At 49.7% G+C, this 20,242-nt stretch overlaps 7 protein-coding genes across 7 annotated transcripts; 4 read left to right on the top strand and 3 right to left on the bottom strand.

The window, feature by feature from the left end:
- Positions 1-125: 125 nt before the first annotated feature.
- On the bottom strand, positions 126-3,843 carry PG994_007287 (uncharacterized protein; the record flags this gene model as incomplete). Its single annotated transcript, XM_066858696.1, has 4 exons — positions 126-254; positions 318-912; positions 938-1,851; positions 3,784-3,843. 4 exons carry the CDS (start codon positions 3,841-3,843, stop codon positions 126-128), a joined length of 1,698 nt encoding a protein of 565 aa, XP_066715638.1.
- Positions 3,844-7,501: 3,658 nt separating this feature from the next.
- PG994_007286 (uncharacterized protein) lies at positions 7,502-8,008 on the top strand (the record flags this gene model as incomplete). The annotated part of the gene is made up of 2 exons (XM_066858695.1): positions 7,502-7,531; positions 7,793-8,008. The coding sequence occupies 2 exons, from the start codon at positions 7,502-7,504 to the stop codon at positions 8,006-8,008; spliced, it is 246 nt and encodes an 81-aa protein (XP_066715637.1).
- Positions 8,009-8,770: 762 nt separating this feature from the next.
- Positions 8,771-9,343, bottom strand: PG994_007285 (uncharacterized protein; the record flags this gene model as incomplete). Its single annotated transcript, XM_066858694.1, has 1 exon — positions 8,771-9,343. The coding sequence occupies one exon, from the start codon at positions 9,341-9,343 to the stop codon at positions 8,771-8,773; it is 573 nt and encodes a 190-aa protein (XP_066715636.1).
- A 1,518-nt stretch (positions 9,344-10,861) lies between these two features.
- PG994_007284 (uncharacterized protein) lies at positions 10,862-11,773 on the top strand (the record flags this gene model as incomplete). The annotated part of the gene is made up of 1 exon (XM_066858693.1): positions 10,862-11,773. One exon carries the CDS (start codon positions 10,862-10,864, stop codon positions 11,771-11,773), a length of 912 nt encoding a protein of 303 aa, XP_066715635.1.
- A 1,371-nt stretch (positions 11,774-13,144) lies between these two features.
- Positions 13,145-13,906, bottom strand: PG994_007283 (uncharacterized protein; the record flags this gene model as incomplete). The annotated part of the gene is made up of 3 exons (XM_066858692.1): positions 13,145-13,265; positions 13,363-13,706; positions 13,796-13,906. 3 exons carry the CDS (start codon positions 13,904-13,906, stop codon positions 13,145-13,147), a joined length of 576 nt encoding a protein of 191 aa, XP_066715634.1.
- Positions 13,907-14,540: 634 nt separating this feature from the next.
- PG994_007282 (uncharacterized protein) lies at positions 14,541-15,593 on the top strand (the record flags this gene model as incomplete). The annotated part of the gene is made up of 1 exon (XM_066858691.1): positions 14,541-15,593. The coding sequence occupies one exon, from the start codon at positions 14,541-14,543 to the stop codon at positions 15,591-15,593; it is 1,053 nt and encodes a 350-aa protein (XP_066715633.1).
- Positions 15,594-16,146: 553 nt separating this feature from the next.
- Positions 16,147-18,488, top strand: PG994_007281 (uncharacterized protein; the record flags this gene model as incomplete). Its single annotated transcript, XM_066858690.1, is given in 2 exon segments — positions 16,147-17,460; positions 17,472-18,488. The coding sequence occupies 2 exon segments, from the start codon at positions 16,147-16,149 to the stop codon at positions 18,486-18,488; spliced, it is 2,331 nt and encodes a 776-aa protein (XP_066715632.1).
- Between the last annotated feature and the right edge of the window lie 1,754 nt (positions 18,489-20,242).

Raw genomic sequence — 20,242 nt, 5'->3', positions numbered from 1 at the left:
ATATATAGCTAATTTGAGACGGCTCTGTATACATGTTTACCCGGCAAAGCGCTTTTAAACCTCTCTTTCTGGTCAACGCCGAACGCCTCTTTTGGTCTCACCTACAAGTGCCCAGTTTTATAACATCATTCCAATTTGAATCCAGTATAGCCGTTCTCGGCGGTTTCACCGAGGGTCTTGTAGTACGCAGGTACACCGCCGAGGTAAACCAAAGGCTCCCGTGGTTTCCCCGGGATATTGTCGCCCATGTACCACTATATCTTGTGTCAGCGCGAAGAACAAATTTACAGGCTTTCAGCAGCGTCCGAGGTACTTACCGAGTGTGCGGCTGGCAGCAGTGTTGCGTTTGCGATCTCCAGCACTAGGTCGCGCCACTTCTTCTCGCTCTCTTCCTCGGCCTCGACCTTCTTGAGGCCCTTGTCACGCATGTGATTCATGAGCCCGAGGATCCAATCGCCTTGCAGCTGAGCGCAGGTCGGGCCGTTGCAGAATGGGGTCGGTGCTTGCGGCCCATAGCTGAAGAGCATGTTGGGGAACCCAGAGACTGACAAGCCCAAGTGGGTGTAGGTCGCCTCCTCCCAGTGTTCTGCGAGCGACTGGCCAGACGGTCCTCGGATGTCCATCTGTTTCAGGCCGCCGGTCAAGGAATCAAAGCCAGTGGCGCAGATGATGTAGTCGAACTCCCACTCTTTCTCCGACGTCTTGATACCCTTGGGCGTGATCGCCTCAATCGGCGTCGAGTTGACGTCGACGAGATGCACATGCGACTCGTTGAATATCTCGAAGTAGCCATTCTCCAGGGAGACGCGCTTACAGCCAAGCCAGTACGGCTGCTTCATGGGCGCCAGGAGATCTCGGACGCGGGCGTCGTGGATTTTGGCGCGAGCCTTTGTCCCGCCAAAAGTTGTATGCCTCGAAGTTAGCCGCCGGGTCGAACAGCATGTCCTGGTACGTCGTGAGCCAGAATTTGAAGTCGCCCGACGCCCACAGCTTCTCGTACGTCTCGCGGCGCTTCTCGGCGTCGTCGTCGAAGGTCGAGCGGCCGAGGAAACTGAAGTCGAACCCGCCGAACCTGTCGGTCCGGCCACGGTAGAAGTCCGGGTAGTCATCGCGGGGGATCTCCTGCTCGCCGTCCTGGTAGTCCACCTGTCGCATGGGCATGCTGGTGTTTATGCTGCGCTGGAAGACGGCAAGCTCGCCCACGAGGGGCGTGAGGTCGGCCGCCAGCTGGGCCCCCGTGGAGCCCGTGCCGATGACGGCTACCTTCTTGCCCTTCAGGTCCAGCCCCTCGTGCGGCCAGTAGGACGGGTGCAGGAAGGTGCCCTGGAAGGTTTCGATGCCCTTCCAGTCCGGGATGTAGCGCTTGGCCGCGAAGCCCGTGTTGAGGAGGAAGAACTTGGCCTTATAGATGTCGCCCTTCTTGGTCTTGATGGTCCACCGGGCCTCACCGTCGCCCCAGACGGCCGACTCCACGAAGGCGCCGAACTCGGTGTCCCGCCGCAGGTCCCAGACATCGGCGACGTGGGCGAAGTAGGCCCGCAGCTCGGCCGAGGCGGGGAAGCGCTGCTGCCGGGACCAGGTCTTCCAGAGGGCCGGGTCGCTGAACTCGTAGGCGGGGACGGACGAGTCGACGCGCGCGCCCGGGTACCGGTTCCAGTACCAGACGCCGCCGTAGTCGCCACCGGCCTCGACCAGCTTGACTTTGTAGCCGGCGTCGCGCAGGTGCTTGAGCTGGTAGACGCTGCCGAAGCCGGCGCCCACGATCAGGGCGTCGAGTTCCTGGGCGGCCCCGTTGTGGAGGTGGAGGCCGTTGAGGCCGTTGGTGATGGAGCCCACGATGGTGTTATACAGCTTTGTATAGTGACTAAGCTGCTACTACGAATGAAAAGGAGGGATATTCTAGGCAAGGCAAGAGGCGGCTTTCGTATAACATCTCCTCACTCCTCTTTGGTCCCGTCCCACAATATTCTTCCATTTGGGTGCTTCGGTGGACCAAGCCTCCACGGGCAGGCTCGGCAACTGCTTGGGAACCCCGCCACCAGTTTGGGGGGTGGTACCCCTTTCTTCCGGATTAGTATAAAGGCTGACCACCCATAAGGGCTTTTTTGTTTGCTCAGATGGCCATGTTGCATTCACCTGGAATCGAGCCTGGCGACTGCAAGTCAATATACTTCGGAGTCGGCGTTGTGCTCACCAATCTAGCAACCGTGCGGCTACTTTATAAGCTAAAGCACCCCTCCACGGACCACCCTTTTACGGACCACCGCGTTTCGTTTTATAAACGCGTTAGACCTTTGGATAATAATATGGATTTCTTTTACTACCTTTACCTCTTAATTATATATGTTATTATTATTATTTTATTCGTTTTTTTTAATTATTTCTTTATATTGTTATTTAATATTTAAAAACGCGCGTAAGCTATAATATATAACGTAAAGCTTAGACTAGGTATTCGCGAAGCCGTCTATAGATAAAATACCGACTAATCTTACGTTATGCGGCGCCTAGCCGATATATTAACGTAATAAGAGTTAAATAAAAAGCGGCAAGTATTATTACTATTTCTTAAAATTTAATTAGCGAATTAAGCTATCGGCTAAGTTAAATTAAGCTTCGCACTAACGTTCGTTAAGTTTAAATATATAACTTAATAAATATTAAACGTTTTTAAAACGTTTTATATATTAAAGTAATATTAATATACTCGATTTTTAATTAAAAACGAGTTTATTAAAACTATTAAGTTTAAAATAATTAATTATAACCGCGTTAATAAGGTAATTATTATTAATATTAACGTTTTTTTAATAAACTTAATACTTTAAAGTTAATTAATATCTTTTTTAAACACTTTTATAATATTAACGAAATAAGTATTAGTTAAGGCATTAATAATAACTATTAGGTAATTATCGAAACTATTAATTATCTAGCCTTTAAAAAAGATATCGAAAAAGGGGAATAAATTACTACCTTAGAGTATATAAGCTATAATAGGGTAGCCCTCCCGCTGTTAGTTATTTTTAAAAGGGCCGATATTTAAAGCTAGTAGTTTCTAGACTAAGATAATTATCTTAAGGATAATTAGCGTTTTAAAGTATCGCTTAAAGGGTAAACTAATAATCTTATAATATTAGATTAGATTTAAAATATTTTTATTCTTTATATTTAGTTTCGTTACGATAATAAATAAGTTATTTTAGTTTATAACGGCTTTAACTTATATATAAACAAAGATTTTTTATAGCTTTATTTTATTAATAAAATATAGCTCGTTTTTTATAAATTATATTATAATTATATTATATAAATTTTAAATATAAGGGTCTTCGAGTTATTAAAAAAAAAGTTAAAAATTATAATAAACGCTATCCAGGTTTTAAAAAAAACCTAGTAAGACGTATTAAGGTTTATATTAATAATACGAGAAAATATTTAAATATGCGATAGAAGTCCGCTTTTATTAATATAATAAGTAATAGCTTATAAAAATAAAGATAACTAAAATATATAAGCTTAAAAGTATTTATAATAAAGTCGTTAAGGCTGTTTATTTTATTAATAAGTTAAAATTAATACTTAAATTAATTATTAAAGTAGAGAGTATTTATATAAAATATATAGGAGATGCTTCCCGTTATATATCTAATTCCTCCTCTATTAATCCTTTGGATCACCTGTGGGCTCACGGTGATCTCGTTGCTAGCTCACGGTGATCCATCCCTTAGATCACGGTGATCTCGTTACTGGCTCACGGTAATCCAACCTTGGTTGGCTCACCTCGGGCGTCGTGCTTCTGTCGCTCCGGGGCCCGTCACGTGACTCCTCGCACCTGGTCATTATGTCTGCCTTCATTCGTCCTATCGCTACGCGGGCTGGGGCTGCTTGTCTTGTTGCTCGATGTTGGAGTGCGGCTACGTGCATATTGATATAACTAGCGGTGCGATTGCTGGCTGTGGTATCGTAGCCGGACCGGGTTATCGTATCCCCGTGCCGGTAAGTGGGGTCTTGTGGCCGCATGGTTAGGTCGGGTTGTAATAAAAATCTTTTTAAAGGTATATTTAAACGCGGTTTTTAAATTTAAACTTATTAAATTAAATATATTAAAAGTATATTATTAAGCTAAGATTAATGTTTTAACTCTTTTAACGATTTAAAATATTAAAAAAATAGCTATGATTTATTTACGAGATTAATCGAAACCTTCATTATTAAAATATATTATTTTAAAAAATAAAAGTGTCGCTTAACTACGTTTAAAACTACTCTTAGTAATTAATAAAGAATTAATACTTAATTTTATTATTAAATTAGCTTTAATACTTATTAAAACACCCTTTAATAATTAAGTATTAAGAAATAATAATCGAAAACTAGCCGCTATAAACCCTATTTTTAACCTTTTTTTTAAAAACTCTTTACTCGTAAAGCTAATAAGGCCCTTAATAAATAAATTAATAAAATCGCAAGCCTCGAAGTTTAATTAATTATTTTTAAACTAAATTTAATAAAAAAAACTAATAAAATATATTAAAAAGTAAGAATTATACCGGGATAGCGATTTATTTATATAACTAATATATAACGAGCTAAGCGAAGGCTAAGGGGTAAGGTTATATTTAAAGACGAATTTACTAACGTTAAGGTATCAAGTAAGCCGTAAAACGATATAGAGGGAATAGAAAACGATAAAACGGAGATAAAAAACTGTAGTATTATTAGGAATACTAGAAAATAGCATATCCTGACTAATTTTAGCCACAGAAATGACTTTGAATTGAAAGGGTGTGTTTGGTAGGTTTTCTGGTCCGCGAAGGGGTCGTCCGTGGAGGGGTGCTTTAGCTTACCCGGATACCTGCATACGGCTCGAACTAGTCAGAACCATTTGAGGGATGAGATTCAGCGCCATTGCCATTGCCTTATGCAAGGGAGCCTCACTAGCGCACCTCATCCTACTAAGTAATCTGCATCTTGTATCCCGATGCTGTTCTGTACCTGTTTCGAGGGGACGGGAGAAGAAGAAAAGAAGAGCTGAGACGCCACACCCGATTTCCTGGATTCCGCGTGTAACCGTCATTTACGTGTTCGGGGATTCTCCGCCTGATGAATTGATGCACATTGGGAATATACCATTCTTTTCTTTTTCGGGATCGATTCTATCGAGGCACCACCCATTACATGCTTCTAGAGCTGGGGCAAAAGTTTGCGAATGATCGTACTACATCATTTGTAAGCAATGCAAGCGTCTTTTGTTGGATGAACATACCAGATGCTGCAGATTGTCCCAATCGGAGGGTTCGAGGTAGCATTGCAGAGAGGGGATGTCATGCAGCTCAGCTCGCCCAATCATTGACCTCGGCAATTAACATCGCCAAGACGTTGGTTCCTGCTGCCTGTGAATCATGTGCTTGTTGACAGGAAAAGAGGTGGGCAAATATCCCACGAGGGGATAACATTTGCCGCAGAGCCCCGTGGCCTTAGTAAGGGATAATCCTCGATGCAACCCCTCGATGACTGCATACTGTCAAATGATTCGGAAGGGAGTCATTACGTGCGTATAGATACGCCCTTGTTCGACTACGTCATTACTCATCCAGCGTATATTTTCCGCCACGAAGTGGGGAGACGATGGGAGGAGGCTCTAGAGACGATGTGGTTGCCTCAACTCCGTCGCGATCCCTGCATAGTGCTTGCCCGTTCGTGAAGAAAGCTTGCCTGGATGGGCACTAGGTTAGACCTCAGCTTTCCCAAACTGGATTACCGGGAGGGCGGGGATGACAATCCAAGGATCACTGATAGACTTGCTTCGAAGGGAGAACAAATGCTGAGTGGCTTACATTTGGACGGCTGCGATATCTTGTGATTATCAGCCTGAGTGTTACTCGCAACTCTTTGACTCCCATCGCTTTGACGTGGTTTTTCCTTCTCCCCTGAAATCTATTTTGCAAGGGGTATGCATTCTGTGGTTTTTCCCTTGGTTTTTTACAAGCAGGTTTCTTGTGAACGATGGAGAGGATCTCTCACGAGTACTGTCTTGTAATATATACTCTGATGAATGTAGTCAAGGGTTGTGTTTGACATGAGAGAACATTGCCGATTCGAGCCAGAGTTCAGCTAGCCTTCCACCTCCCTCGTTCTAGCCACACCAGTTTGCGTAGCCCCGTTAAGTGACAAATATACGCTTTGCACGGATTCTCAAGACGCGTGACTTCAAGAGCCTGTCCCCTTACATCATGTCACGTTTGCGGCCCCGTTGTGGCTTGCCTATGTTTGGAATTTCTCGGTATTAGTGAATATCAGAGGTTGAACGGTTGTACTAAGTTCTGTGTGATATCGATTCACCAAAATGGAGCCGGCGGTGCAAAGGCAAGGGGAAGAAGGCCGCCCGAGTATGATGGATTTGCGATTCTAGGCCTGGTGTTGTGGGAGCAACGCAAGGAGCCTTCTAAATGAGAGTCCTTGTATGTGCCAGAACATTACTAGCTTGGTGTTTCTTCTACCTCTAGGGCTCTAGGGGCTTTTCTCTTTACATCATCAAAATCGAAACAGGATGATCAACCCCCAACCTTCCTCGTAGCACAAGCAACTAATAACTACACCTATCGTCTGGACTTGAGCCCCGATCCCCCCTTCTTGGACGGGTAATCTGGATAGTAGCCCCTCCACGCCGCACAAGTCGTGTCGTACCGCCTCCGATCCTCCGCGGGAATCAGGGCCTCCTGTCCGTGAGGATCGCAATTCACTCGGGCAGTCGCCATTACGAATAATGTCCCCCGATTCATATAAGCTGGCCCGGTCTGAAGTGGTGTATTCGACAGGATCCCGGTAGCATTGTCCAAGGCCGCTCCCATTCTTTGCTGATCCCACGACAATGCCCACGTCTTGTCTCCGGCCAAAGCGGCCATGCCATGGCTCCGAATGCGTGCCAGCCGCATCAGCAGCCCGCCGGTAGTAGAAGGGCTGTGGCACATGAAGTACGTGGTCAAAGCCAGCTTAAAAACTCGAATAAGTTCTTACTAGCCTTGAAAATGTAAAATTCTATGAAAGTCATAGCGTCCCCTATTTATAGAATGACTAAGAATATCAAAGAAAAAGAACAGAAAAGCCTCCGAGGCAGGTGCCGAGGGAGCTCGGATGTTGTCGTTCGGCTGCATGACGATAGCGACATTATATTGTGGGACTCATCGTTCAACGTTACTTGTTTTTGGCTATCGGTCGTAGCAATAGTGGACTTGTAGATGCTGGCACAGTGACTAAGTTTAGGAAGATACAAGTCTTGGTTTGTCAATTAGCACAACACAGCGTTTGCAGTCCCAAATGATCTCTTGGAATACCCACTCGGGAGAGCTGGTGGTGCCAGTCTAGTCGGCTTTGATGTCATGAACATGGCGTTTTCAGTCGGTGATGCAGCTTCGGCAGTTGGGATGTAGGGTGATGTGTAGGCGGCACTATAAATCCGGATTCTGCCCTGAACGTGGATTTTCTCGTACATATTAAAATGAGCCTCCCCCGCTCTGGATGGCAACGGGTAGGGATCGTCACCCACATTCGGATCTCGGAGCCCCGCCCCCTGGCTATACCTGCCCGGACTCAATCTCTAGAAGCGGACTGGTTTATGCCGCCCATCCGTCATTGTCCGGGGTTAGGCCCCTTCTAGAGGCGCATATATATAGTGGGGCACCGAAAGCCTCAACCCCATTGTTGTCTCTCCGGTCCATCCCGCACTCCTCCTCAGTCTTTCAGCCAAACGAACGAAGTCCCACCTCTCAAACCTCACTTCATTCGCCAGACCCCCCAGGAAACGCCAACCATAAAGATGCAGATCGCCATCGCCACCGCCGCCGGCGCCGCCCTGTTCGGCTCCAAGGCCGTGTCCGCGGCCCCGGCGCCCGCGCCCCAGGTCGGCGACGTGCGCGAGACCCTGACGCTGAGCGGCTTCAGCGCCCACAAGGCCCTAGTGGCCCGCAACCTCACCGACGCCCGGGTCGACCAGCTGAGCTACTAGCTGACGGGCAGCCGCGAGGTCACTTTCGGGTAAGTCTTTCCCGGGTTTCTCTTATTTATGTGTCGTTAACTGACTCTCGTGTCCTCTTGTGATAGCTGGGGCTACCAGACTCGGGTCGAGGTCCCTACCTACTGCCACGCCGGCGGTAATAACTCCATGGCCTGCGCTCAGGTAGGTGGCGACGTCACTGTCCCCATGCACCCTTAAGGGCCTCGGGTCGGGAAGAAGACCAAAAGACGATACGTGTAATTCTAATGTATTCAACGACCCATGACGGGAGATGAGGAGTAGACTCAAAGGAACGATTCAACACTTTGATTCAGACAAAGCCAATGATAATATATAAAGATCATATCATGCCAAGACTGGATGCGTAGGTTTTGGGAGTGGAGTGTGAAGCAACTCGCACCATTCGCTCGAACTGTTAATAGTAAAGACATGGCACTCCATCTTTACATGTTTTGCAGAATATGGCCATACCCATTTGTTGAACTTGTTGAACTGGACGGGACTCTGTTCAATTTGTCGGATGTCACAAAAAGAATTTGCAATCACTCAAAAGACCTCGTGATATATTGAACACCTTGAAGAAAAAGCTAACCCCTATAGCCCCTGCATCGAAACACTCCAACACGGCCGCCCTCAACTACTGAAACAAACACCAAACAAAGCACTTTGATTCAAAGCTGGCATAACTTGTACTGACTGACATAGGGATCAAACCACCCATGCCAGGAAGCATCCATGTCCAACACTGCCCATCTAGTCATCGGGCTCGCAGCGCTTGAACTCGTGGCCCTTGGACAGGTCCTTGCTGTTGTGGATGGCCGAGCCGCAGAACTTGGCCTTGCCGTCCTTGGCGAGGAAGTAGAGCCGGTAGGGGCCGGCGTCGCCGTTGCCGCCGTCGCCGCTCCACTCCTTGCCGCTAGCGAGCAGGGGGATCTCCCAGATGTAGCCCTTCATGCACTCGTCGTCGAACTTCATGCGCTGCGTGTTCTCCCAGAACTCGCCGGGCTTGCCCGGGGCGCCCTCCTTGCCGATGGCGTAGCGCGCCGGGTAGCCCTGCGACTGGTCGCCCTTGCCGATGTTCTTCTTGTCGTTGAGCTTGTCGAGCCACTTCGTGGCCACGTCCTCCATGTCGTCCTTCTTGAACTCCTTCTCGTCACCGCCGTCCGTCTCGGGGCACTTGACCTTGTCCGGGAAGTCCTCCGTCTTGTCGCCGAACAGGCCGCGCTGGCTGAGGGTGGAGGTGGCGGCGGGGCTGACGTTGCCGATGGCTGCGGACAGCGCGGGGGTGATGGCGAAGGCGAGGACGCTGACGGTGCTGAACTTCATGATTGCGATTGATGAGAAATTGGAATGTTACTGCAATGTGGTAGGAGAATGCGTTGTAGAGTATATGAGGTTTGAATGCTTCTGAGTTGTTTGTTGATGATGATGGCAAAAAGGGGAATTTAAGTCATGATAGTCCGCCGGTCTTTATAATGATCTTGAACCATCATAGTTTGTACTTGTTAAGCCATTCCGATATCTACAGCCTCGTATATCATCGTAGGATTCTGACAATGAAGTCATCTTACGACGAAGATCACAATGATCTGCACAGGATCGTGAGGTTGAAGTTGCTGAAAACCCAAAAAGAAAATAGCAACATGCCTTGCACGACCCACAGACAGTAAGCAATTTTACATCGCGATGCAGAAAACATATTAAGATGTTCCAAAGGATCGCTGAGGCTGAGCTGCAGGGGTAGCTCCAAGCAACAAGTATAGTGAGTTGTACAGAGGCAGCATTACTATCTTAAGCATATGACATATAGGGGGGTGGCAGTGTCGTAAGCGGCGGCCCCTGCAGCTGGGGGCCGATCAACACGCGCAGCTGAGCGGGAGTGCGTTTGTCCCTACTAGAAAGGGTCCCGGAGCAATGCCCGGGGATGGTATAGCGCTAACTGCTGTGCCGCATATAGTGCATCGTCCGATGGTGGCTGAATCCTGTGGAGGCACCTCGGCGGCTGTTAACTGGAAACAGCAGGCACCACATGTGGGTATGGATATTGTGAACTTGCACGTTGGTTCAGGTTGTCGTACAACGAGAAGGAATATTAGTTGTTGACATGACGTCGAAGTAAAGTAAGCACTAGTGACAGAGTTGCGGGACTGTGATGGTAACCTTCAAGGTATGTTGACAACCCCCACATTCCATCCCAAGTACCCCCAGGCTCGTTTGTCTCAAGTTTCATGAAGCACTAACTTCGGATGGCAGAGGTCTAGAAATAGAATTCATGGTGCCCGCCAATTCGTGTTCCTCATAGTTAACCTGGTTTTGTGGCCATAGACAGAGCGTAGGGGATTCATAAAGAACGACCACGACAATCCAACTACAAAAGACCGGTACCTACACACTATGAGATGAGCTGTAGGAGTACCTCACCACTTGGATTAGCTAGCCAGTGTGCTTCAACTTTCGAGTACGGTGACTGTAGGGCTGTGCTGCAATTAGCATTATCCGTAGTAAGCTTTTAGTGTTGGGGCAGTGGATTTGGGGGATCGGCAGTTGAGCCCCGCCAATACAATCTATCGTAAGACTAGAGTGCTAAAAATATTCTAATTAATTACCAGCCAACTCGGAGCTCAGGCTGGCTCAGCTCCTGCATCATGATAACATTGTGGGACGTAAATGTCAGCATGCAACTGTTCTGCCTATCGATTGATCGGCATCATCTCCCAAGTCCATCACACTGTACATGTTGCTACATATAAATCCAACCCGATATAAAGAGTAAGCGCGCAATTGCGCACCTAGAACTTATTCGGCAAGTATTTCCAAAAAACAACAACTATCAGCAAACACAACATGGCACTATCGATATTCAATCAATTCCACAAACAAGACGGCCCTGCGGCCACCGAGGCAGCCGCGAAGGCCCTCGCAGACCAAATAGCCACCTCCCCAGACCCGTCCGACGCCCTCGCCTTTGCCCACTGGGACCTCTTGAAGTTCAGCTACGCGAACCCGCAGTCCATCGACTACGCGCTGCGCGTCTACCACCACATGTGCGGCCTCCTCCCGCCCGACTTCCAGAACCCCCACGGCACGGGTGCGGACGCCGCCCGCCGTAGCCTCGCCACGTTCTTCCAGCACCAGGTGCAGCCGCTGAACCCGTACCGCAACCCCGAGGACGTGGGCGGCGGCGTCGTGGAGCGGGACTGGGACTACGACGGCGCCGAGTACGCCAACGTGACATTCAAGCGCGACGACGTCCTCGGCAGTGCAGAGAACAAGGACAACAAGGACAGCAAGCTCGGCGAGGCGCTCAAGGCCGTCCTCGACCTGCGCGAGGAACGCACCCGCACCGTGACCGCCTGGGCCGCCGAGGGCCGCGCACACGCGCTCGGGGTCGCCAAGGCCGGCCGCGGCGACCAGGCCGATCTGCCGAAGCACTTAGACGCGCTGCTCGACCCGGCGGGCATGGGGCACGGCTACATGTACCCCTGGTCCAAGGCGGACTTCGCGGCGGCGTGCGTCGGCGTCCGGGCCGCGGCCAAGACCTTCCTGGACGAGTGCGCGTCGTCGGCCGAGAAGCGGGAAGAGCTGCTGGAGGGCTGGAAAAGGGGGCTGGCGGAGTTTCTGCTCGAGGGCGACCAGGCCACGGGCGACGAGCACAAGAAGTTCCGAGACGGCGACTTTTACGTCAAATACCATGCCACGGTAAGTCCTCACCCCTTTCCTTTGTTTGAACGCCTTCGCAAAGCTATAGTTTGCTAATTTGTGATCATTATAGCTTCTACTTGATAACTTAACAAAAGGACCAAGAGATGAGACTAGTGAAGAGATTTTTAAGCCGGAGAAATGGATCTTATAGAACATTAGAGAGCTGTATATCAAATCGAAATAAACCAATTCAAATATCACTGGGTGATCTAGAAAGTCTACAAGGCGAAAAACGGAGTCCCATGTCCAATTTCAGGCCGTGCCTGAACGCGGCAGAAACTATCAACCCTCTACCTAGATGTGCGGGGATTTCTCAACTCTGAACCCCGAGCGTGAATGGCTTGTCAGATCGATCCAGATCGATGAGGTATCTGGTCTCACTTGCTCACCTGATCCTTGTAGGCTTGGGACCGAGGGCTCGGCGGACTAGGCGGACTTTCTAACCTCAACCGTCGGTGCCGCTCTGCCGTCTTGAGGCGCAGCTCCTCGCAGTGCTCCGGAATGGTGGGTTGCTCAGATGATTATTATATTTTCTCATCTCTGTGGTGGAATAAAACTTGAGAGAACAACCCCCACCAAAAAAAGAAAAAGGAAGAAAGTCATCCGAATTAGGCGCCCTCTGCCTATGGAATTCTTGGGGACAGTCTCACTCGTCACTAAGTTCCAACCTCTCCTCGCATGAGCGAACAAGGCCGTATCCTCGAACCCGAATATAGCCATGCTTCTTCATTTTCATCTTAAATATGACCTCCTCTCCGAGACTAGGGTCTCCCTAGAGGTATCGTTAGGAAAAGAGGCCTATCGCTTTGGGATCCTATTAACTGCTTCGTATCTTAGCCGGCACAATATCAGCCCAGTCAAAAATGACTAGCAGGCTGATGAAGACAGTGGGCGGCAAGCTGTTCTTCATATTAATGCATAAGATGAACGTTCTCTTTTGGTGGTTGATACGTCGTTGTCTGAACAACTTAAGTTTGTTCACGCGGGAGTTCGTTAACGGAAGACCGTGTATCAGATTAAGGTGATTTTGATCTTAAGTTTTAATTACTTGAAATATCGTAAACATCACAATACGTGGACACATTTTGAAGTGGGAATTCCCGTGTAAATTATACATAGCTCTGCTCCGTGAGGTTACTATTATAACTAAGTACAGGGCAAAGGATTGTTGACCCGCGACAGGAGGGATGTGGGCGGCAATGGAGGAGCTGGCATGACAAGAATGCAACCAGGTACCAAATTGTGTGGCCTGAAAGCCTTGGTGGCCAAGTTCGTGAACAGTAAACTAGGAATAGACAGGCTGCGAAGCCTTCCGCATATTCGGATTGGGTGGTATCATGAATTGGAAAAAACGCCCCCCTCTCTTCGTGTGACATCATAGGTGAAACAAATCAAACACAACCACATGCTTCATGCTCCTTCTCTCTACGCAGGGATGTTGGCGGGGCCCTCGGGAAGCTTCTGGACAGGGACGCTGGTAGACGCCTCGTGAGCAGCGGAGAGCATACGCAGGAAGGCGATAACGAGATCGCAGAGGAGGAAGAAGCTGGAAGAAAGTCGGAGTCAGCATTTGCACCATTTTCCCGGTAGTAAGTAGCTCCCAAGCATGGTGGGCTTCTAGCTGCAGTGGAGGAGGGACTTACTCGAATATGGCAGTCATGACGATGGCGGCCATGTACGGCTTCGAACTATCTCGGAGACTGCTACTGCTGCTACCGCCAGTGCTGTGCCAGCTGCTGCCGCTTTTACCACCACTTTTGTTGCTTGTGCTGGAGGAAAGGATTGCATCCTCAAAACCGTTGATCTGGTTGATTTGGTAGTAGATGAAGGCGATGCTGGCTAGGACCGACGCCGTGCGCAGAAAGATCAGTGTGTCGACCAGGAGCGAAACGGCGGCGACCATGACGCGTGGGAGGGGCGCATGTTGCAAGAAGCTGGTGAAGGACGAGACAAACAGGAGGCAGAACCAGACGAGGCTGAAGATGGCCTGTTTGTTATTGATATTGCGAGGTTAGCGATTATACCTTGGGTTTTTGATGGGCACATAATCAGTGCGGTTCCTTCAAGACAACGTACAAAGAGGATCTCCAAGGTGAACAAATGGACTTTGTTGCTGGCTACACTGTAGCAAGTGATCAGGCCGATGGCGAGGGCAGCGAGGAGCGCGTGAAGGCCGCGAGCCAGCATGTTTAACTTGGCATCCATTCTGGATGGTTCGAGGTAAGGTGCTGGGTTGGAAACATCCATTTTGGATGGGTCGAGGTAAGGTGCTGGGTTGGAAAGACCAGTTACAGATAATTTGAAGACCTCTTAAACAAGCGTTGGTGGTTCAAAGATGCTGGTTTGGAAAAACGAGCTGCAGATAACTTGAAGTCTTAATAAATGTTGATGGTTCATTGTCAGATCAGCAACCCAGCAGTGAGTGACCTAGACGTTCACAACGAGCACGTGCAGGTCCTCCCAAATGCAATGTGGAAGTCGCGAAGGAAGACCCACAGCAGTGACTGCAGTCTGCAGGTGCTTCAAGTGAAATAGGTAAGATCGGTATAAGCAAAAAGTGGTGACGTCGTCGGGCTGTTGTCTCAACGGCAAGACCTGGACATTTTTCACGAGACGAGGCAGGATGCAATGCTCTTATATCCATTCTTATTGCATGCTCAGCCGTCTAATTAACTGAAGCATTGGCTGGATATCATATCACAGCCAACAGACGTCAAGTTCTACGATAAGAACTGTCGCTACATTGGGGACAAACACGGATTGAAGCAACCGTTTGCTGGAAAACAAGGCAAATCTTAAGGACTTCTCCATTGCCGAGCGCATGTCTTGGGCTGCTGGCCGTAAGGGAACTGTCACCGAGGATAGAGCTTACAGTCTCTTTGGCCTGTTCGGTATCAACTTGCCCATGCTCTACGGTGAGCGTGAGAATGCATTTCTTCGACTGCAAAAAGAGATAATCAAAACATCCGATGACCATTCCATCTTTGCTTGGGTTGGCATGGGGAATCGCCATGCGGGCCTACTGGCAAGAGCTCCGGAGGACTTCGCAGCATGTGGGAATGTGAAGACTGTTCGGCCGAAGAAGGGACGGAGTGCGTACAGGTTGACAAACAGGGGCGTAGAGATAACCCTCAACCTGACGCCCTGGACGTTGGATACCTACCTTGCACGGATACACTGCAACGATCCAACCTCGTTACCAAACTCTGTCCCGATTCAAGGCAATATGAGCGGGGTCTTCCTACGGCGTCTTGATGAGGATGACCAGTATGCTCGGGTCAACGTGGATGGAGAAGAGATCAAGAACAACGTGAGGCCACCATTGAGCTGGGAAAGGCTTGGGCGGGATGCCTTTTGTCAGGATGTTCCCGTACATGTGCGGCAGCCTCGGGCGACAGCACGAGAAATAACGGCAGCGCAGAGGCTTAGTTATCGGGTGTGCAGTACACTGCTTTCACACGGCCCGAATGGAGAGCCACTGTTTGGAATCCGGGGGCCACAAGGACTGATTTGGGACGACGCGATGCGATTAGTAACCATACCGAATGGTTCAGCAAGCCAGGGCTGGATTGCGTCGGTCAACGTTTGGAGACAAAGCAAAACTATCAGCCAAATAAAACTCTGCTTCGACTTCGAGTTCAACCTTGTAGTGTCCCTGGCTGCGAGCGGCGCCGTTGGGGGCAAGAGTCTTTCGGATAAGAATGAGGCTTATTGGGACAAAGTAGACACTCTTTCAAAGAAGATGAATATCCTTTTGAACAGGGTAGGCACTCTTTCGAATGCAGTGGAAACCCTTCCAGACAGGATAGCCGCCAGCGGCAATGCCGAATGGCAGTACGCCCCAGAAGAGGTGGATGGCAGCAAGAGTCATTGATCAATCAGGGACGAGGGGTTCGCTGCTCCCTAAGTGTTAGCGGACTTTTCAGGCCTATGCCCCACTAAGTCCCTATGGACAGAACCCATGCCGCTTCCATGGTCAACAACATAAGTAGATTGGATAAAATCTGATAGAACACATGAGCATCCAGTGCAGCATTTGAATCCATCGATTCCATTCACGCATTTGCGGCTAAAGGAGACAGTCTGATCGCGCCTTCCAGAATTGGTAGGTCGCTCTGCAACCCTGCTCGCCGCGCCGGGGCACTTGGCGTCAATTGAAGTCTCGGATTGGACGATAAGCTGCAGCCAAGACTCTACCGGCTCTTGGTTTCTGTACAATGTCGGTCTTCGTCACGACATTCGGAAAGTGCGAGTCGCGGCGGTCAATTGTCTTGGGTATGGGACCGGTTGATTGAGGTGCATATGCGAGCGAAATATTGTAGATAAAAGCCATTGACCATGGCATGTTGCCCATCCATTCCCGTTGCTTTTCTCTTTATTCCTCATCTTCGCCCTTCAAGTCCAGAGATCACTGCGAATCTTCGAAGATGAAGATCCCCTCACTCCCCAGTCTCCTTCTGGTGGGCTCCGTCATCTTTGATGCAACACTGGCCATTGAACCCGCGCGGCAACCTCACCAGCCTCTCGGCAATGGCGACAAGCTGATCACCTTCAACGAGACCGTGGTGTCATCTGCGTTCCGGGCTAGCTCCCAATCGATCGACTGGTTGAGTGGCGGCGAGGATGGCCAATTCATCTACCAGGACGACTCGGGCGCTCTGGTTCTCGAGAACTTCGTCACCGGCGAGAGTTCGACATTTGTTGCTGCTGACGCTATCCCCAAGGGCATCCATGATTACACCATTCGCCCGGACTTGAAGAAAGTTTTGTTCTCCACCAACTACAAGAAGCAGTACCGTCATTCGTTCTTTGCCGACTACTCGGTCCTCGACGTCGAGTCCGGTGAGATTCTGCCTCTCGTTGCCGACCAGGATGGTGACATCCAATATGCCGAGTTTGCGCCTGTCGGAGAGACCATCGCTTTTGTGCGGGGAAACGACTTGTTCCTGAACACCAATGGCACCGTTACCCAGGTCACGGAAGACGGCGGCCCAGATCTTTTCCATGCCGTGCCCGACTGGGTCTATGAGGAAGAAATATTCGGCGATAGGAAGACGTTCTGGTTCTCGCCCAACGGAATGGCCGTTGTCTTCTTAAGTTTCAATGAGACAGGCGTCGAGACCTTCACTATTCCGTACTACATGGACGGCCAGCCCGTCGCTCCCAGCTATCCAGAAAAACTAGAGTTGCGTTACCCCAAAGTCGGCTCCAAGAACCCAACCGTCAGTTTGACGCTTCTCGATGTCGAAACCGGTAAAACGCAGCCCGTCGAGATAACTGCGTATGCGCCCGACGATTTGGTCATTGGAGAGGTGACATGGCTGACTGATACCCACGACACCCTGGCGTATCGCGCCTTCAACCGCGTCCAAGACCAGTCAAAACATGTCAAAGTGGCTATCACAGCACAGTTCGAGAACCTGGAATCAACCGTTATCCGTGAGCGGGATGGTACAGATGGCTGGCTGGAGAACACCTTGCTCATGCAATACGTCGGCAAGATCAATGGCACTGGGAGCTGGTACCTCGATGTTTCGGACGAGTCTGGCTGGCAGCACATCTACTTGTACCCCGCTGAGGGGGGCGAGGGTATCGCCGTGACGAGTGGCGAGTGGGAAGTCGTGTCAATCCTCAAAGTCGATACTGCGAAGGAGCTCATCTACTACACGTCAACGGAGAAACACAGCACAGAACGCCATCTGTACTTCGTCTCCTATGCGACTTTGTCTAAGAAACCGCTTGTCGATGACAGCGTCCCGGCCGTCTGGTCTGCTTCATTCTCCTCGGCGGGGGATACTACATCCTGAGCTACCAGGGACCTGACGTGCCGTACCAGGAGCTCTACTCGATCAACAGCACAGAGCCTATCCGCGTCATCACCTCCAACGAAGCTCTCCTCACCAAGTTTCAAGACTACAATCTACCTAACATTACCTACTTCAGCCTCGACCACCCGTCGGGCTTCAGATTCAATGTGATGGAACGCCTACCGCCAAAATTTGATCCTTCGAAGACCTACCCGGTGCTGTTTATTCCATACGGTGGTCCGGGTGCCCAGGAAGTCTCCAAGTCCTTCAAGGCCATTGACTGGAAGGCATACATCACATCTGATCCGGAACTCCAATACATTACATATACCGTGGACGGGCGAGGCACGGGCTACAAGGGTCGAGAGTTTCGATCTACAGTGACGGCACACCTCGGCAAACTCGAGGCCCAAGACCAGATCTGGGTGGCACAGCAGCTGGCCGAGTCCCGACCTTATATCGACGCGTCCAAGATCGGCATCCAGGGCTGGTCGTTTGGAGGATACCTGTCGTCCAAGGTGATCGAGGCCGACAGCGGCGTCTTCAGCCACGCCCTCATCGTCGCACCAGTCAGTGATTGGCGCTTCTACGACAGCATGTACACGGAGCGTTACATGAAGGTGCCGTCGACCAATGAGGCCGGGTACAATGAGACGGCGGTGCGGAAGCCCGAGGGATTCCGAAACATCGCGGGCCGCTTCGCCATCTACCACGGCACGGGCGACGACAACGTACACTACCAGAACTCGGCGGCCTTGATCGATCTGGTAGTGGGAGCGGGAATCAGCCCCCAGAAGATGGACTGGCAGTCGTTCACGGACAGCGACCACAGCATCAACTACCATGGTGCGAATCCTTGGTTGTACAGGCACATGACGGACATGCTGTACCAGGAAAAACACCGGACAAGCCAGGGATTGGTCCACCAATGGAGCCGTCGTGGGGAGGAAACCAAGGTGTGAGCGGTGCTTGGGGTGGTGCCTGGGATGTTGATTAGTGATTATCCGGTGCTGCCTGGAGTAGATAATAATAAACATGGATATCAGAACCATCTGCCTGGACACTTGCCCTTCGTGATGGAAAGAACGCTTGTCCTGAGTGAGGGAAGGGGAAGAGGAAGGGGAAACAGGAAGTCATATTAGTTTCGCGTCGTTGCGGACGGCTCACCAGTTTATATAGTCATGGGAGCTTGGACTGGCATATTAGTTTCGCATCGTTGCGGACGGCATCACCAGTTTACATAGTCGTGGGAGCTTGGACTAGGTGAAGGCATATTAGTTTTCGTGTCGTTGCGGACAGCCAACAATTTTCTTGTCATGGAGCTTGGACTGATGAAGTGAGAGATGTCGTGAGTGATGGCAAGCTGAGACATTTGGAAGACAAGAAGCCAACATAGAGCCCTAGGTCAACACGTGAAGGTTCGCGGCGCGCCATTGCGAGTCCCAAGAGGAGCCCTCGACAATGGAACAGCGAAGCAGACCCGAAGAAAAATTGCTGCCTACACAGGCAATAGCTCTTGGGAATCTACTCCATGTCTTCTCCGGCGCTGTCACGTATTGGGTCCTGATGACCATGGTTTAGCCCTAGAAGTCCCCAAAATTTCCATGTTATTGAGCCCGGACAAAGGAAGAGGAGAGAGAGGAAGGGTAAGGGGGAGTAGAGGGGAGGGAAGGGAAGGTGAGAGAGGGAAAGGGAAGGGAGAGGAGAGGAGATGAAGAAGGTGGGAGGAAATGTTACTTACCTAGAAAGACCACTTGGCTTTAAAGAGATGAAGGGAAGAGAGAAGGGAAGAGGGAAGAGGGAAGGGAAGAGGGAAGGGAATGGTTGTATGTTAAGGAGGAATGAAAAGAATTTGAATGAGTTGGAAGGAAAGGGCCTTTATATATTTTTTCTGAGAGGGTCCACACGGGTCCGGGTCATATTACTCCCAGGCTTGGAAGAGCTGGCCTACAGTCAGTACGTCAGTATCTGGGACTGCCAGGCAGAAGAGCTATATGGTTTATATAAGCGAGGATAAGTGAGGGTGCGGACCCCTGTCCAGAGACTGACTTTGCAATGCTGTGGGTTGGAACAATGGCTGTCAAGCTTGAGTTGGACGTACTGGGCTTGCTCGGGTGCCCTACCTGGACCTATCACTGCGTCGAGATCAAACGGAATGGAGAATAAAGGGAGAAATCGGTTGATTTTCTCCTTTTAACGTGTCTATTGAAGACATGATATTTCCAGATAGGATGATACCAGTAGTACTGATATAAAACGAACGTATCGACATATGTCTGCGAGTCGGGCCAGCATCATCGCTGGGTTTAGAGTGGGTGATTAGCCATTGGTAACTTTCTTTCCACTCGTATAAAAGGGGGGCGGGCGAAAAAAGTATGAAGAGGAAATCTGCCCGAAGTGCAGTTGCATTTACTCGTGGCCGGCTCACACTGTCTACCACCCAGCCGTCAGCAAAAAACCAGTTCAATGAATGAATTGCAGCATGGCTGATACTTACTCGACATCACCAGCCGCTCGAGGCTCATTGGATTGGGAAGGAAGCGATGCTACAATATCTCCATCTTGCAAACGGAGTATCGAAACGAGGTTGCTTTGGGTGGGTCACTGAGTATGGGTATTGGTCTGGAATGTGTAGATGAAGGTTTCTTTTGGACTCCACCTGCTTCAGTGTGTGAGGCCATTTGAAAGTCTATTGGGGATTTTAACACTACTAGCC

This window comes from Apiospora phragmitis, assembly GCF_038363925.1.
Source record: "Apiospora phragmitis strain CBS 135458 chromosome Unknown utg000007l:1.0-2108841.0:1.0-2111359.0, whole genome shotgun sequence".
Taxonomy (NCBI): Eukaryota; Fungi; Ascomycota; class Sordariomycetes; order Amphisphaeriales; family Apiosporaceae; genus Apiospora; species Apiospora phragmitis.
Note: the sequence above shows the minus strand (reverse complement) of the source record. Positions and strands in the feature narration are given on the sequence as shown.